The 14934-nt window shown below is 36.3% G+C and overlaps 1 protein-coding gene across 5 annotated transcripts in view; it reads right to left on the bottom strand.

Annotated features, from left to right (window-relative positions):
• Positions 1 to 14332, bottom strand: part of LOC106095138 (breast cancer anti-estrogen resistance protein 1) — a 134181-nt gene extending 119849 nt beyond the window's left edge. Inside the window, exons 1-2 of one of the 5 annotated variants that reach the window (XM_059370791.1) lie at positions 14218 to 14332; positions 12773 to 13531 (exon numbers count right to left, since the gene is read on the bottom strand). In XM_059370791.1, the coding sequence (XP_059226774.1) occupies positions 12773 to 12847 (75 nt within the window). In that variant the 5' untranslated portion in view covers positions 12848 to 13531; positions 14218 to 14332. The other 4 variants (XM_059370793.1, XM_059370794.1, XM_059370792.1 and 1 more) reach the window with 4 other exon arrangements.
• Positions 14333 to 14934: the final 602 nt, after the last annotated feature.

Consider the following 14934-nt stretch of genomic DNA (forward strand, 5'->3'; position numbering starts at 1 on the left):
AATTTCCCAAAAATTATAATAAGAAAATTGTGTAAAAAATTTATTTTAGTGAAATTTTTGTCAAAATTTACTTCTGTAGATAATTTTGTTGATATTGCATTTTTATAGACAATTTTGTAAATTTTTTGTTAAAAAATTTAAATATTTTCTTTTTATTAAAATTTTTTTCATAGAAAATTTTGTACAAATTTTTCATAGAAAATTTTTAAAAAAATTTTGTTTTTATAAAAAAATTTTGTCAAAATTATGTTTATAAAGAAAATTTTGTCAAAATTTAATTTTTTTTTTTTTGAAAAATTTCCCAAAAATATTTATAATTAATTTGGTAAAAATTTTTTCACAGAAAATTTTGTAAAATTTTTTTACCATATGAAAGATTTTTTTTCATAGAAAATTTTGTAAATTTTTTTCACAGAAAATTTTTTACAAAATTTTTATTTTTATAAAAAATTTTTGTCAAAATTTAATTTTGTTTGAAAAATTTCCCAACATTTTATTCTATAAAAAAATTTATAGAAAAAATTTTGTTTAAATTTGATTTTATACAAAATTAAGTTAAAATATGATATTTTTAGAATACTAGCTGACCCGGGCCCGCTCCGCTGCGCCTTCTTTCACTTTATATGGAACAAAATTCTCCTTGGAATATTTACAACAAATTTTGCCCATGAACTTTCCACTAAAGAACAGGGGCAAACTTCTCACATATCAATGAGTGCAATACGATTTAAGTTAAAGCTCAATGATAAGGGGCCTCCTTTTTATAGCAGTGTCCGAACGGCGTGCCGCAATGCGACAACTCTTTGGAGAGAAGTTTTACATGGCACAGTACCTCACAAATGTTGCCAGCATTTGGAGGGGAAAACCTCCGTTGAAAATTTTTTTTCTGATGGTCTCGCCAGGATTCGAACCCAGGCGTTCAGCGTCATAGGCGTGCATGCCAACTTCTTCCCTACAGTGGCCTTATTTTCGACAATTAAAGAGCTTTTAGTGAAATACCATGGTACGCAAATAGTATATCGGGATGGGCGGCTACTTAGTGAGTTGGACTGAAAATATACATCGAATTCGTGTACTACTCTAAAATACCTCTTATTTGAGCCCCATATTGCAATGATTAGCAAATACTTACTATTTAGGTGGTGTTGTGGGGGTGGGGTGGCCCCATAGACACTTTCCCAAATATTGATATCAGATTCGTGCTTTACTCCCAAAGACCTTTCATTTGAGCCCCGTATTGCTATGATCGTCAATTTGTCTCCTTTGGGTGATGTTTTTGGTTATAGGCGGCCCCCCAAATACTTGGTCCTATATTTGGATATCCGATTCAAATTCTGCACTCAAATACCTTTTCTTTAAGCCCCATATTCCCATGTTCAGTAAATAATACCTGTTTGGGGGGTGGTTTGGGGAAGGGGTGGACCCCCAGAAACGTGGTCCCACATTTGGATATCAGATTCGTATTCTACTCGCAAATACCTTTCATTTGAGTCCCATATTGCCATGATCGGTAAATATGTCCGATTTAAGGGTGTTTTGGGGGTTGGTGTGGTCCTCCTAACACTTGGTCCGACAATTGGATATCAGATACGTTTTCTTATCCTAAATAACTTTCATTTGAGTCCCATATTGTTGTGATTGGTCTAAATATATATTTGGTAGGTTTTAGGGTGGGGCGTTACCCCTAGGTACCCCATCCGAAATTTGGTTACCAAATTTTTATTTTTAGGGTACTATATGAGAGCACACAAAATTTCGCTTAACTCGCACCACCCATCTGCGAGATCTGACGTTTCTGACAATTAGGGTAAGGGGGAGGGTCCGTCCCCCCTTCAGATATAAAAAAAATGTAGTACCCTATTTTCACCAAGGGATTATTATGCACCATCTGTAAAAATTTCAAGAAAATCGGTTCAGTCGTTCCTGAGTCTATAAGGAACACACATACAAGGAAACAAACACAAGTTGATTTTTAGCTCCCCTCCTAATGCTGGCGACATTTGTGAGGTACATTGCCATGTAAAAACTTCTCCCCAAAGAGGAGTCGCTCTGCGGCATGCCGTTTGGTTTCGGCTATTTAAAGAAAGTCCCTTATCATTGAGCTTAAAATTGAATCGGACATCACTCATTGCTTTGGGAGAAGTTTGTTCCAGTTCCTTAATGGAATGTTCATGGACAAATTTGCATTTGTGTGATTTTTTAGCTATTTTCCTTTTTTTTGGCAACACTGGTTTAAGCAGCTCACACGCGTTTCGTCAAATTTTCAGTTTGGTGTATAATTTAACCATGAATCGGCTTACAAACGAACAACGCTTGCAAATTATTGCATTTTTTTATCAAAATGCGTGTTCTGTTAAGAAAGCTAATCGCGCACTTCTTTTATGACGAAGCTAATTTTTGGACGAAGCTCATTTTTAGCTCAATGGGTACGTAAATAAGTGGAATAGTTGATTTTGAAGTGAAGATCAGCCAGTAGCATTGCAAGAGCTACCAATGCATCCAGAAAAAGTAAAATTTTGGTGCGGTTTATGGGCTGGTGGCATCATTGGACCGTACTTCTTCAAAGATGATGCGAATCGTAATGTAACTGTGTATGGTGAGCGCTATAGTGAGATGGCATGAGCTTGTCTTGCACGACATGTGGTTTCATCAAGACGGTGCCACATGCCACATAGCACGCATAACAATGGACGACTTATTGAGAGGGGAGTTCAGTGAATATTTAATTTTACATTCGGGACCGGTCAATTGGTCACCTAGATCGTGCGATTTAACGCCTTTAGATTATTTTTTTTTTTTTTTGGGGCTATGTTGAAGCTCATTTCTATAAAGATAAGCCTGCTTCAATTTGACGCGTGATTTGCGAGATACCGGCCGAAATGTTGGAAAGATTGAATTGGTTGAAAGAGTAAGTCAAAATTGGATTAAGCGGATGGACCATTTGAGGCGCAGTCACTGTCAACATTTGCATGAAATAATCTTTAAACATTAAATTATATGGACCGTGCTATCGATTCAAATATAGATTTCATGAACTTTTCAGAATTTCATGGGTTTTTTTTTAAACTTCCCTATAGCTCTTAAAAGTTCCCCTTTATGTTAGATAAAATTTTTTTTTGAATACATGTCAAATTTATGACGTTCAAATTTTGAAAGTCATAGGGTAATATGAGTTGCTAGAAGTTAGCTCAATGATTCTGATACCTGATAAGAATGTTACATTTAATTTCAGTTAAAATCCAGTAATGCTAAAAGCTCTTCTGAAAAACGGCAAGTTTTAACCGCGTTTCTTATTGTCTCCTCTTTAGTTTAAAATTACTTTCAAGCGTTTTTCAATATTCCATATTCCTCAATTATTCTATAAAATTCCCATTCATCATCAAATCATACCATTTAGTTGTAGTAGACAACTCATGAGATTCATTTCGATTGAAATTTATTTGCCTTGTGTTGGCAGTTTATTGTGATCAATAAATTTGCAATATATTTTTCTTAAATTGAGGCTGCAAATTGCAGTTAATTGACAGCGCTCTACAGACTGTCATTACGATTGATCAGAGAAGACCTTGAAACGCTGCATTGGCCTGATTGTTTCATAGAAATTTTTCTGAAAACATCCATCACCATCATCATCGTCATCTACAGAAACAATCGATTGCCTCTAATGTTCATAACCCAAAATTGTTACAGATTAAACAAAAGTGAGGATAGATGGATAAATCAACGAATAAATGGATGGATAGTTAGAACTTTGTACCAAAGTCGTACATAAAACTATGATGAGATGCTGACATTACAGCAGATGTATCCAGTAATGTCTGTGTGCCATTCAGGCAGCTCTCAGCCCAAACCACCAGCCAGCATAGAACAAATCTGCCTGTTCAACCAACACAGTACGTCCGTCTTTTTTAACCGTACCAAAACGTCTGCACACATGACGCTCTCATTTTCAACTAAACCAACATTTTGTTTGATGAATAAACACAACACTCTTGAAATTGGATCTGGGTTTTAAAAGATCAGATCATTGTTGCTTTCCAATGTATTGCAGTTTGTTTAAATAATTCCATATCATCAACATGGTCTCCGACTGTCCACAGCCAGAGATGACAGGGCAAACATGTATACTCGCAAGCAAATGTTTGGATATCCTTTGCCGTAGGATTGCCACAGCCTTAAAGGGAAAACAAAAAGCAACCGACAAATGCCATGAAAGGATGTAATTTTATCTTGAAGGGTATGAGTTGCACAAAAATTATGATTAATCTAAAAAAACCAATGCAAAATTATAAGCCAGAGACAAAGGATGTTGAAGACAGATGAAGGATATGGTGAAACTAACAAAATATTCTAAGAATAAGAATAAAATGAATAAACTACAATAAAATAAAATAAAATACAATAAAATAAAATAAAATAAAATAAAATAAAATAAAATAAAATAAAATAAAATAAAATAAAATAAAATAAAATAAAATAAAATAAAATAAAATATAAATAAAATAAAATAAAATAAAATAAAATAAAATAAAATAAAATAAAATAAAATAAAATAAAACAAAACAAAATAAAATAAAATAAAATAAAATAAAATAAAATAAAATAAAATAAAATAAAATAAAATAAAATAAAATAAAATAAAATAAAATGAAATAAAATAAAATAAAATAAAATAAAATAAAATAAAATAAAATAAAATAAAATAAAATAAAATAAAATAAAATAAAATAAAATAAAATAAAATAAAATAAAATAAAATAAAATAAAATAAAATAAAATAAAATAAAATAAAATAATATAAAATAAAAAATAAAATAAAAAAAAATAAAATAAAATAATTTTACAAAAAGTAAGAGGGTGGTAAGTTCGGCCGGGCCGAATCTTATATACCCTCCGCCATGAATCGTATTTGTCGAGTTCTATGCGCAGTATCTCTTTTTAGGCAAACAAAGAATCTTGAATAAGAACTATTATGCTATTGGAGCTATATCAAGTTATAGTCCGATTCGGACCATTGATGAATGCTGAACATTGTAGAAGTCATTCTGTAATATTTCAGTTCATTCGGATAAGAATTCGGCCTTGTAGGGGCTCAAGCAGCAAAATCGGAAGATCGGTTTATATGGGAGCTGTATCAAGCTATTGATTGATTCAGACCATATTAGACACGTATGTTGAAGGTCATGGGAGAAGCCGTCGTACAAAATTTCTTCCAAATTGGATGAGAATTGCGCCCTCTAGAGGTTCAAGAAGTCAAGACCCAAGATCGGTTTATATGGCAGATATATTAAAACATGGACCGATTTGAATCATACTTAGCTCAGTTATTGAAAGTCATAACAAAACACCACATATGAAATTTCAGCCATATCGGATGAGAATTGCGCCCTCTAGAGGCTCAAGAAGTCAAGATCCAAGATCGGTTTATATAACAGCTATACCAAATTACGAACCGATTTGAATCATACTTAGCACAGTTGTTGAAAGTGATACCAAAACATCACGTGTTAAATTTCAGTCAAATCGTATAAGATTTGCGCCCTCTAGAGGCTCAAGAAGTCAAAACCCAAGATCGGTTTATATGGCAGCTATATCAAAATATGGACCGTTTTGGCCCATTTACAATCCCACCTGACCTACACTAATAAGAAGTATTTGTGCGAAATTTCAGGCGGCTAGCTCTACTCCTTCGAAAGATAGAGTGCTTTCGACAGAAAGACGGACAGATACTTTATGGGGTCTCAGACGCATATTTCGAGGTGTTACAAAACAGAATGACGAAATTAGTATACCCCCATCCTATGGGTATAACAATAAAATACTTTTGTCCATCTCCGAATATTATGCTGTTTAACTTCACATTTCGTTATTCGACGTCTATTTGCGCAACACAAGTGGAATGTAATTCTCACTTGGCTCATTTGAAGTCTGAACTTAATATCACACTTTTCTGAGGATGGGCATTAGTCGCTGGAGGGGAGAAAATCATTAGACGTATGGCATGGTGCACAGTCGGTTTAGATGCCCTTGAGATTTAATCAGCCAGCGCGAATCGTTCGCATTCTAAAGCGAATCGTTCGCTTTCTAAAGCGACTCGTTCGCTTTCTAAAGCGACTCGTTCGCTTTCTAAAGCGACTCGTTCGCTTTCTATCGCGATTCGTTCGCTTGCTAAAGCGATCCATTCGCTTCTTAACGCGACCCGTTCGCTTTCTAAGGCGACTCGTTCGTTTACTTATGCGATTCGTTCGCTTCCCTACCCGACTCGTTCGCTTCCGAACACGACTCGTTCGCTTCCTAACGCGATTCATTCACATCTTTTCGCGATTCATTCGCTTCCTAACGCGATTCGTTCGCCTCTTACGCTATTCGTTCGCTTCCGAACGCGTTTCGTTCGCATCCTAACACGACTCGTTCGCTTCCCTATGCGACTCGTTCGTTTCCCTACGCGACTCGTTCGCTTTCCTTCTCAAACTGTTCGCTTCCTAACGCGAGTCGTTCGCTTCCTACGCGACTCGTTCGCTTCCTAACGCCAATCGTTCGCTTCCTTAGGCGAATTGTTCGCTTCCTTACACGACTTGTTCGCTACCCTACGCAACCCGTTCGCTTCCAACGCGACTCGTTCGGTTCCTAACGCGACTCATTTGCTTCCTAACGCGACTCGTTCGCTTTCCTACTCAACCTGTTCGCTTCCTAACGCGATCCGTTCCCTACGCGACTCGTTCGCTTCCTAACGCGATTCTTTCACATCCCAATGAGATTCGTTCATTTCCTTACGCGATTCTTTCGCTACCTAAAGTGACTCGTTCATTTGATTATGCGAGTTGTTCGCTTCCTTACGCGACTCGTTCGCTTCCTTATGTGATACTTATGCGATTCGTTCGCTTCCTAACGCGATTGTTTCACATCCTAACGGGATTCGTTTGCTTCCTCACGTGATCCTTCGCTTCCTTATGCGATTCGTTCGATTTCTAACGCGACTCGTTCGTTTACTTGTGCGATTCGTTCGCTTCCTAACGTGATTCTTTCACATCCTAACGGGATTCGTTTGCTTCCTCACGCGATCCATTCGCTTCTTAACGCGACCCGTTCGCTTCCTAAAGTGACTCGTTCGTTTAATTATGCGACTTGTTTGCTTCCGATCGCGACTTGTTCGCTTCCTAACGCGATTCGTTTCGCTATTCGTTCGCTTCCTTATGCAAACCGTTCGCTTCCGAACGCGATTCGTTCGCATTTTAACGCGTTCCGTTCGCTTTCCTACCTAACCTGTTCGTTTACTAACGCGATCCGTTCCCTACGCGACTCGTTCGCTTCCGGGCCCGGTTCGGCTAGTTATCAATAAAACCAAGATTGCGTTTCCCGAAGGGAATATCTGAATCCTTATATGACTCGTTGGTTTCTTAACGCCATTCGTTCGCTTCTTAACGCCATCCGTTCGCTTCCTTATGCGATCCTTTCGCTTCTTAACGCGTTCCGTTCGCTTTCCTACCCAACATGTTCGTTTTCTAACGCGATCCGTTCCCTACACGATTCGTTCGCTTCCGGACCCGATTCGGCTAGTTATCAATAAAACCAAGATTGCGTTTCCCAAAGGGAATATCGCAATGCGATATTGTTTAAGGTTTATGGCTCCTTACAAGTAAACCCTGGTCTACCCCAGCCACGTTAGAATTTCTTTGGCAATAAATAACCTTTTTAGAATAATTTATTATTCGTTTCAAGACACTCAATCAACCCATCAGAGAAGCACATTTTTTCAAAATTTATTTTTGCGTTTTCGATTCAGCATCGAAAAACGAACTTAGTTTTATTATTTGCATAAAATTTGCGTTAATTTAACACCAGCAGTCACTAATGAATCGGCTTTTGATATGACCAGGCATATCTTATCACCACTAAATAACAAACAAAATATATTTCCAGTTAATTTTCTGTGACTCAGTCACATGTGTTTGTTTGTTCGTCTGTTTGCAGTTGATTGTTAAAATGGCAAAGGTGTGTTATCGCTCTGGGGTTTGTCTTTTATCCAATTGAGGTTGGAAAAAAAATGTCTCAGGCTAAGATAAGGTATGCGAAAATATTTCTAAAATAAATAAAATTTGGAAAAGAGGAAGATTCTCATACAAAATAAAAATTTTAAAAACAAATAATGAATTACTTTCTTTGTGAGAATAAATATTGAGAAATAGATATTGAAATGTGACAAATAAAGTCAAGATTATCAGCCAATGAAGGGGTGAAGGAAGATATTAAAAAAAAATAGATGGGCAGTCATTCGATTTTTATAAAATCTGAGATTGTGGGTTATACTTACATCTGACTTATCTGAGCCAATGCTCCGGGAGAAGACAAGGACGCACAGACAGATGATAGAGAGAACCTAGGGAGACAGATGATAGAGAGAACCTAGGGAGAACATATGAAGCCTGTACCGCACATGACATTAAAATTGTGCTGAGAGCAGTGAATATCGATTGGGAGCTCTAAGCGTAAGAGGCATTGGCTCAGAAAACGCATATGATATAAACATTTGGGTCAATTCTCGGGGAGTCGCTTCACACCAAAATTATACCCGAAACGGACATGTATGCCAATATGAGATTCTAATGAAAGGTATTTGAGAGTTAAATGCGAATATAAATTATTTTCAAATTTGGACCATGTCAAAAGGAGGCCGCAAACACTTAAGGGTCTAGCGAAGCACATCGGGCCAGCTAGTTAAACCTTAAAAACCGATGACTTTGCTACAAGCACATCCTATTGCATATACAAAGAAGGTAATCTGGTAACAGATACAGACAGTGTGCTTAGGATATGGAAAGAAGATGTCTGATGTGATCCATCTCTGATGAAATATAAATGAACACCGACAATTCAAATTAGGCTCAACGCAGCAGTAAACCAGCTAAAGAACAACAAGGCAGCAGCAGCCTAAAGGTTACCAGCTAAAATATATAATGCCGAAGGTGATCAAAGACTTTTTCCTATGGAAATAGAAAGCCAGAGATCACAACACACCAACCATTATGTGCTAAAATATTTAATATTACTGTTGAACTGACAAACAAACGTTGCTACGATAACTAACAGTTTGGTATGCTATAAGAGCACAATGTGTTTGTTATTGCAGCAAACATATCTGCAATAAAAGATGACAGTTTTTTAACTTAAGGCCGCTGCTGTAAAAAGTAGATTCCCAGCATTTGGAATTGTTAGTGGATTAGATTAGATTTGATTTAAAGTATACAAACTTTATTAAACACTTTTTTTGACAACGTTGTTACTTCAACTACCTCAAATTGTGGGAAAAAAGCCTTGCCTAGAGGGACGACTTTGTTCCATGCATATGTGACCTTCTTCAGCCATAGGTAGAACGGTGCATTCGTGTTGTTCTCTATTTTTATACCCATCACCGTACGATAGGGGGTACGTTCATTTAGTCATTCCGTTTGCAACACATCGAAATATCCATTTCCGACTCTACAAAGTATATATATTTCGGATCGTCGTAAAATTCTAAGACGATTTAACGATGTCCGTGTGTCTGTCCGCCCGTCTGTTGTTATCACTCTAGAGCCTTCAAAAATTGAGATATTGAGCTGAAATTTGGCACAGATACGTCTTTTTGATGCATGCTGGTTAAGTTCTTGAACGGGCCAAATCGGACCATATTTGGATATAGTTGCTATATAGATCGATCTGCCGATAAAGGGTCCAATGCCCATAAAAACTTCATTTTTCATCCGATTTTGCTGAAATTTTAAACAATGAGTAGGCCTCCAAACATCTCACCCAAATATTATCCAGATCGGACTATATTTAGATATAGCTGTTATATGGACCAATCTGCCGATAAAGGGTCTGAAGCCCATAAAAGTTTTATTTATTACCCGATTTCGCTAAAATTTGGAACGGTGAGTTGCTTTAGGCCTCCTATCGTAGGACCTAAATATGGTTCAGATCGGACTATTTTAGATGTAGCTGGCATATAAACCGATCTGCCAATAAAGAGTCTGAAGCCCATAAAAGCATTATTTTTTAACCGATTTCGCTGAAATTTAAAACGGTGAGTAGTTTTAGGCTTCCCAACATCTGACCTAAACATGGTTCAGATCGGACTATATTTAGATATAGCTGCCATATAGAGCGATCTGCCGATAAAGGGTCTTAAGCCTATAAAAGCCGTATTTATTGCCCGATTTCGCTGAAATTTGAATCGGCGAGTTGATTAAAACCTCCCGATATCCGGTCTAAATATGGTTCAGATTGGACTGTATTTATGTATAGCTGCCATATAGACCTATCCGCCGATTAAGGGTCTTAAGCCCATAGAAGCCTCAATTATTACCCGATTTTACTGAAATTTCAACTAGTGAGATATGGACTGATCTGCCGATTAAGGGTCTTAAGCCCATAGAAGCCGGCAATTATAACCCGATTTCGTTGAAATTTGAAACTGTAAGTTTCAGATTGGACTATATTAAGATATAGCTACCATATAGACAGATCTTCCAATTAAGGGTCCTTATCCCATAAAAAGCGGATTAGTTGCCCGATTTCACTGAAACTGTGACTTGTATAAGAGTTCACGGCACCTCAATCAAATATGATCCAGACCAGCCCTGATATGCATATCACAATGGATATGGTAGTAAAGTTGTTATAAAAGAGGATGGTTAGGATATTCAATAGAAAATTTGTATTTTACCCTCCACCATAGGATGGGGGTATACCAATTTAGTCATTCTGTTTGTAGCTATTTATCTAAGACCCCATAACGTGTATATATTTTTGATCGTTATGACATTTTGAGTTGATCTAGCCATATCCGTCCGTTCGTCTGTCCATCCGTCAGTCTGTCTATCAAAAGCATGCTAACTTTCGAAGGAGTGAAGCTAGCCGTTTGAGATTTTGCACAAATACTTCCTATTAGTGTAGGTCAGTTGGGATTGTAAATGGGCTATATCGGTTGAGACTTAGATATAGCTCTAACATAAACCAATCTTGGATCTTTACTTCTTGAGCCACTAGAGGGCGCAATTCTTATGCGATTTGGCTGAAATTTTGCATGAAGTGTTTTATTGTGACTTCCAACAAATGTGCTGAGTATGGTTCAAATCGGTTCATAACCTGAAATAGCTGCCATATAAACCGATCTGGGTTCTTGACTTCTTGAGCCTCCAGAGGGCGTAATTATTGGGTTGCCCAAAAAGTAATTGCGGATTTTTTATATAGTCGGCGTTGACAAATTTTTTCACAGCTTGTGACTCTGTAATTGCATTCTTTCTTCTGTCAGTTATCAGCTGTTACTTTTAGCTTGCTTTAGAAAAAAAGTGTAAAAAAGTATATTTGATTAAAGTTCATTCTAAGTTTTATTAAAAATGCATTTACTTTCTTTTAAAAAATCCGCAATTACTTTTTGGGCAACCCAATATTATCCGATTTGGCTGACATTTTTTATAAAGACTTCTCCCATGACCTTTAACATACTTGTCAAATATGGTCCGAATCGGTCCATAGCCTGATGCAGCTCCCATATAAACTGATCTTGAATTTTGACTTCTTGAGCCAGTAGAGGGCGCAATTCTTATCCGATTTAGCTGAAATTTAGCATGAGATGTTTTGTTATGATTTCTAACAACTGTGTCAAATATGGTTTAAATCGATCCATAACCTGATATAGCTGCCACATAAACCGATCTGGGATCTTGACTTCTTTAGCCTCCAGAGGGCGTAATTATTATCCGATATGGCTGACATTTTTTACAAAGACTTCTCTCATGACCTTTAACATACTTGTCAAATATGGTCCGTATCGGTCCATAGCCTGATGCAGCTCCCATACAAACCGATCTCTCTATTTTACTTCTTGAGCCCCTAGAGGGTGCAATTCTTACTGAAATGGGCTTAAATTTTCTACTATGGTCTCCAATATTCAATTCAAGAATGGTCCGAATCGGACTATAACTTGTTCATGATTATCCTTTCGCCACACCTGTGTGTGTTTATGGATGTCAGCAGACATTTTTAACAGACAACTGACTTTTCAGCAGTCTGCCTGCTGTTCCAAAGTTGCAAACATTTTGTTATAAGATATACTGATATAATGGCGCAAAATTTGAACCGATTTGAACAGTCAGCAGATAGTGTTTTCTTTTATTATGAGCAGATTTGTCCCATGAGTGTATGAAACTAGTCTCCCAATTAGACATCTTTAACATTTTGAAGGTGCACAAACTTTTTCAATTTAAATATTGGGTTGCCCAAAAAGTAATTGCGGATTTTTTAAAAGAGAGTAAATGCATTTTTAATAAAGCTTAGAATGAACTTTAATAATATATATTTTTTATACACTTTTTTTCAAAAGCAAGATAAAAGTAACAGCTGATAACTGACAGAAGAAAGAATGCAATTACAGAGTCACAAGCTGTAAAAAAATTTGTCAACGGCGACTATATGAAAAATCCGCAATTACTTTTTGGGCAACCCAATATTTTGCTTGAGGACTTTTAATAAACCTTTCAAACTCCATTTCAAATACGATCCTACTCTGTGACAACCTTGATTAGTTAATTAATCTTCGGTTTTGCCCTCCAGAGGGCGTTCGAACTTAATACATTTTTACTTGTTTTCATTTCAAAAGTAATTCAAAGTCATTTGAATTGCAAATAACTTTTCAACAATTTATTTACCCATTGACAATGGCACATCACTTTTGTTTATTAATATAAAAAAAATTTCTTAAAAGCTAAGTCTGAATAATCATTTAACAAACCTTGATAATTTTTATAGGTCTTGTGACCGGTACATCATAATCCAAAGAACAGTATTCGCTTGTTTTATCCAGCATGTTGATGGCCTTTTGGAGCTTGGCGTGTTTGCCTCTCTTTTGGTTTCACAGAATATTTGGGGTTTTTTATGTGGCAAAAACTTCTTGGAATTTTGAAGCCATTCAGTTTGGTAGGTTTAGGGGTATTAGGTGGTTTGGTTACCACACAAAATTGATTATGGGGAGTTTAAGCACATTTTTAGGCTCCATTTATGAATGGCTATTTTTTTTTTCAATACAAAAACAGTTGAGATTCTTTCACTTTAGGATTATTTGCCAAACGAAAAGACTTAAGTTTCGAGCTCTTTAAATATATTTAATCCAGGACAATATAGATAAAGTAACTCGATATTTTTTTTTTTGTTTTTTGAAATCTTGCACAAAATATTATCAAAGTTGGAATTTCGGGTTAAAAGAGTTCCAATTGGCTTCCTTTTTTATCACTCTATTTTTTTCTTTTGTTTTTTCCAAATTTTGTTTTTTTTTTTTTAATATATTTTACTATTCCATTTTCCTTGATTTTTCATATTTTCTTTGCTTGCTGTCAGCCCGTATTATTCCTCTTGTTACAATTCATTTTTATAGGAAACAAAACCATGTTGTTTTGGGCTTTCAATCATGTTTTCTTTTCAATGGTTGTTTTTTTTCTATTTCCAGCTTTTTTGTTGTCTTTTTGAGAGATTTCTTTTCGAAATAAAAATCGCACTAAACAAAAAAGAAAAAAAAAATGATAATCAAGTTAAAAAAAAATGCTGCCAAAATACCAACGAACCGACGAAACAGCGGGCAGTATCAACAAATGTATACCAACCAGCAATCCCAACAGGCAGTGTGCCTGCTTGCCAGTTAAAAACCGTCAGCAAGGTAAGAAGGGTACAAAAGCACCAACAACAACGTCAACAACAAAAATTGCCAAAATTTTAACAAAACAAAAATTTCGGTAAACAACTTGAAAAAACACACATCAGACACACAACAACAACAATGGAAGTTAAAGAGCCGCAGCTAGACGGACAGCTACTCTCGTCAGCAGACGAGATACGTGATTGTGGCCACTGAAAGGCATTTATTTGTAGCTAGCGAGCTCTCTTAACTTGGCTTATTGTTGTGTGCTTATGCCTGAAAAATATGGCAGTTACTGTTTTTCTTCGTTTATTTTTGATACAGATGGGGGTATGGGGTTTTTGCACTACTTTTTGTTTGTTTTGTTACTCTTGTTTTGCCGATAAAGGCGCGTTCAATATCTTTTGGATTAGATTTTTTAGTTTCTTAAAGGTAATACATCTATCTTTCATTCTTATCATTTCTAGTAAATTTTTGTTATTTCTTAACTTATTTATTGCCCCTTATCAATTCTTATATACGGGGATTATTCGTTTTTTTTTTCTCACTTCTTGAATTCTTAAACACTTGAAATATTAAATTAACGTATTTTTCGTTCTCGTCTCGTGTCTCGTGTGTGTCGAGTTACCGTAACCACGAACCGATGTTCGGCAAGTACCTTGTGAAACTAAACTTCATTGTGGAAGATACATCTGGCCTGCAATGGTCGTTGTCGCTCGCAAAGCGGCTTCTTTGTAAACATTCGTTGATATGTTTAGATACATCAGGGCTATGGCAACATGTAGGGATGTCATTTTAGACAATGTATAATGTTGCGAGAAAATTTTTAGGGTAGAGTTATTCTTGTTGTCCATGTGCGTTAAAGGTCATATGTTTTTGTTTGGCATTTACCACTAGCATAACTACCAAACCATTCGTTGGCCAACTTATTTATTATTTAACAACCGTGGGAGATTTTATTTATTGACTAGCCAAATCGGGCCCGCACCGCTGCGCCTTCTTTAACTCTCTCTGATATCTTTTTAGGGTGGTGAATGCGGATATCGAATTCGTGCCATTGTAGCCTATGACGCTAAAAGCGTTCGAATACTGGCGAGAACATCGGACAAGCGGTGTCTATCCCCTCTTAATGTTGGCGACATTTGCGAGGTACAATGTGTAGTCATTTCAAAAATTTTTCCCATAAAAGGTGTCGCACTGAGGGACGCCGTTCGGAATCGGCTATAAAAAAGAGACCCTTATCATTAGGTTTAAACTTGAATCGG

Source organism: Stomoxys calcitrans, chromosome 1, assembly GCF_963082655.1.
Source record: "Stomoxys calcitrans chromosome 1, idStoCalc2.1, whole genome shotgun sequence".
Taxonomy (NCBI): domain Eukaryota; kingdom Metazoa; phylum Arthropoda; class Insecta; order Diptera; family Muscidae; genus Stomoxys; species Stomoxys calcitrans.